This window comes from Manacus vitellinus, unplaced genomic scaffold (genome assembly GCF_001715985.3).
Source record: "Manacus vitellinus isolate BGI_N305 unplaced genomic scaffold, ASM171598v3 scaffold_139_pilon, whole genome shotgun sequence".
NCBI lineage: Eukaryota > Metazoa > Chordata > Aves > Passeriformes > Pipridae > Manacus > Manacus vitellinus.
This window is the reverse complement of record NW_021938998.1, coordinates 217,866-219,228: the sequence shown is the minus strand read 5'-3', so window position 1 is coordinate 219,228 and position 1,363 is coordinate 217,866. Positions and strand designations below refer to the sequence as shown.

The 1,363-nt window shown below is 62.7% G+C and overlaps 1 protein-coding gene across 1 annotated transcript in view; it reads right to left on the bottom strand.

The window, feature by feature from the left end:
• Positions 1–615, bottom strand: part of LOC115307163 (plectin-like) — a gene marked incomplete at its 3' end in the record, with an annotated part of 37,616 nt that extends 37,001 nt beyond the window's left edge. The window contains exons 1-2 of the mRNA XM_029958044.1: positions 600–615; positions 250–326 (exon numbers count right to left, since the gene is read on the bottom strand). Coding sequence (XP_029813904.1) covers positions 250–326; positions 600–615 — 93 coding nt within the window. The remainder of the gene's footprint in view (positions 1–249; positions 327–599) is intronic.
• Positions 616–1,363: the final 748 nt, after the last annotated feature.

The following is a 1,363-nucleotide window of genomic DNA, read 5'->3' as shown; positions in this document are numbered from 1 at the left end:
CAGTGCCACTCCAGTGAAGGGCTGGGTGGTCCTGGGGGTCCAGCTGCCCCCTGACAGGGAACAGCCCGTGTGGATGAGCACTGTGCCGAGCCCTGGGGAACAGCCGTGGTGATGGTGACAGTTGTGGTGGTGCCAGGGGCGACAGTGTCCCCCAGCCTGGTTTCAGTGCCCACTGGGCACTGTGCTACAATAACGGCTCTAATAGAGAAGCCACGAGGCATCCGGCAAACACCCCAACACCCACCTCACCCGGGAATCCTGGTACCCCCAGAACACCAGCACCAGGTCCTGTGCCAGGGCCACCACCAGCTCCACCAGCCCCTGGCCTACAGATGGTGGCAAGCACCATCCTGTGACCCCCAGCACAGTCCCTGGCAGAGCGGGTGCCAGGTCCCACTGGGCTCTGAGCCTCAGGGATGGCACATGCCAGCAGCACTGGCAGGTATCACCACCCCCAACAGGTTCTGCACCCACCATCACCATGTCACTGCGTGTGGCAGAGCCCAAGGCCAGCTGACACTTCCCAGATGCCACAGCTCAGCCCTAACCTCATTGTCCCCTCCAGGCCAACTGCTGTCCAGCCGTGATGGCACACCCACCCACCCCATGGGTCATGGTTCCAAACACGCCAACACCTGGCAAGGGGTGACCAACCACACAATGACATCAACCCTTGCTCCAGGACCCACGGCATCACACCCACCAGCACCCAGCGAGGTGGGACCAAACCCACCGGCAGGCAGTGAGGGGTGACTGCATGGTGACACTAAACCCACCACGTGTCCCACAGCACCAAACCCGCCAGCAGCCAGCAAGGTGGGATCACATGGTGATCCCAAACCTGCCAGCACCTGGCAAGGTGCAACTACCCAGTGACACCAAACATCTGCCCGGGGGCCCGTGACACCAAACCCTCTGGCACACAGTGAAGTGGGACCACATGGGGACACTGAACCTTCCAGCACCTGGTGAGGTGGGATCACGTTGACACCAAACTCTCACTCCAGAACCCATGTCACCGAACCCACCAGCACCCAGCAAGGTGGGACCGTATGGTGACACCGAACCCCTGCCATTTGCCCAGGACCACCAGCCAAGCCACACTGACCAGTCCCATGGTGCCCTGGCACCGCTGAGGGATATCAGCTCCTGAACTCTGTGCCATCCCTGCCGGCGGCACTCAGACCATGGTGGGACCCGCCAGGGCCAGACGTGCTGAGCTCCTCCCAACAGCACCGGGGGCACTGGGGTCCCTCCCAGGGGACACCTGAGCCGTAGCACAGTTGGTGTTGGCACCAAATGGGCTGCAGGCTGAGGGCACGCACTCCCACCACCCCAGAACTGGTGTCCTGCCCTGGCGGGA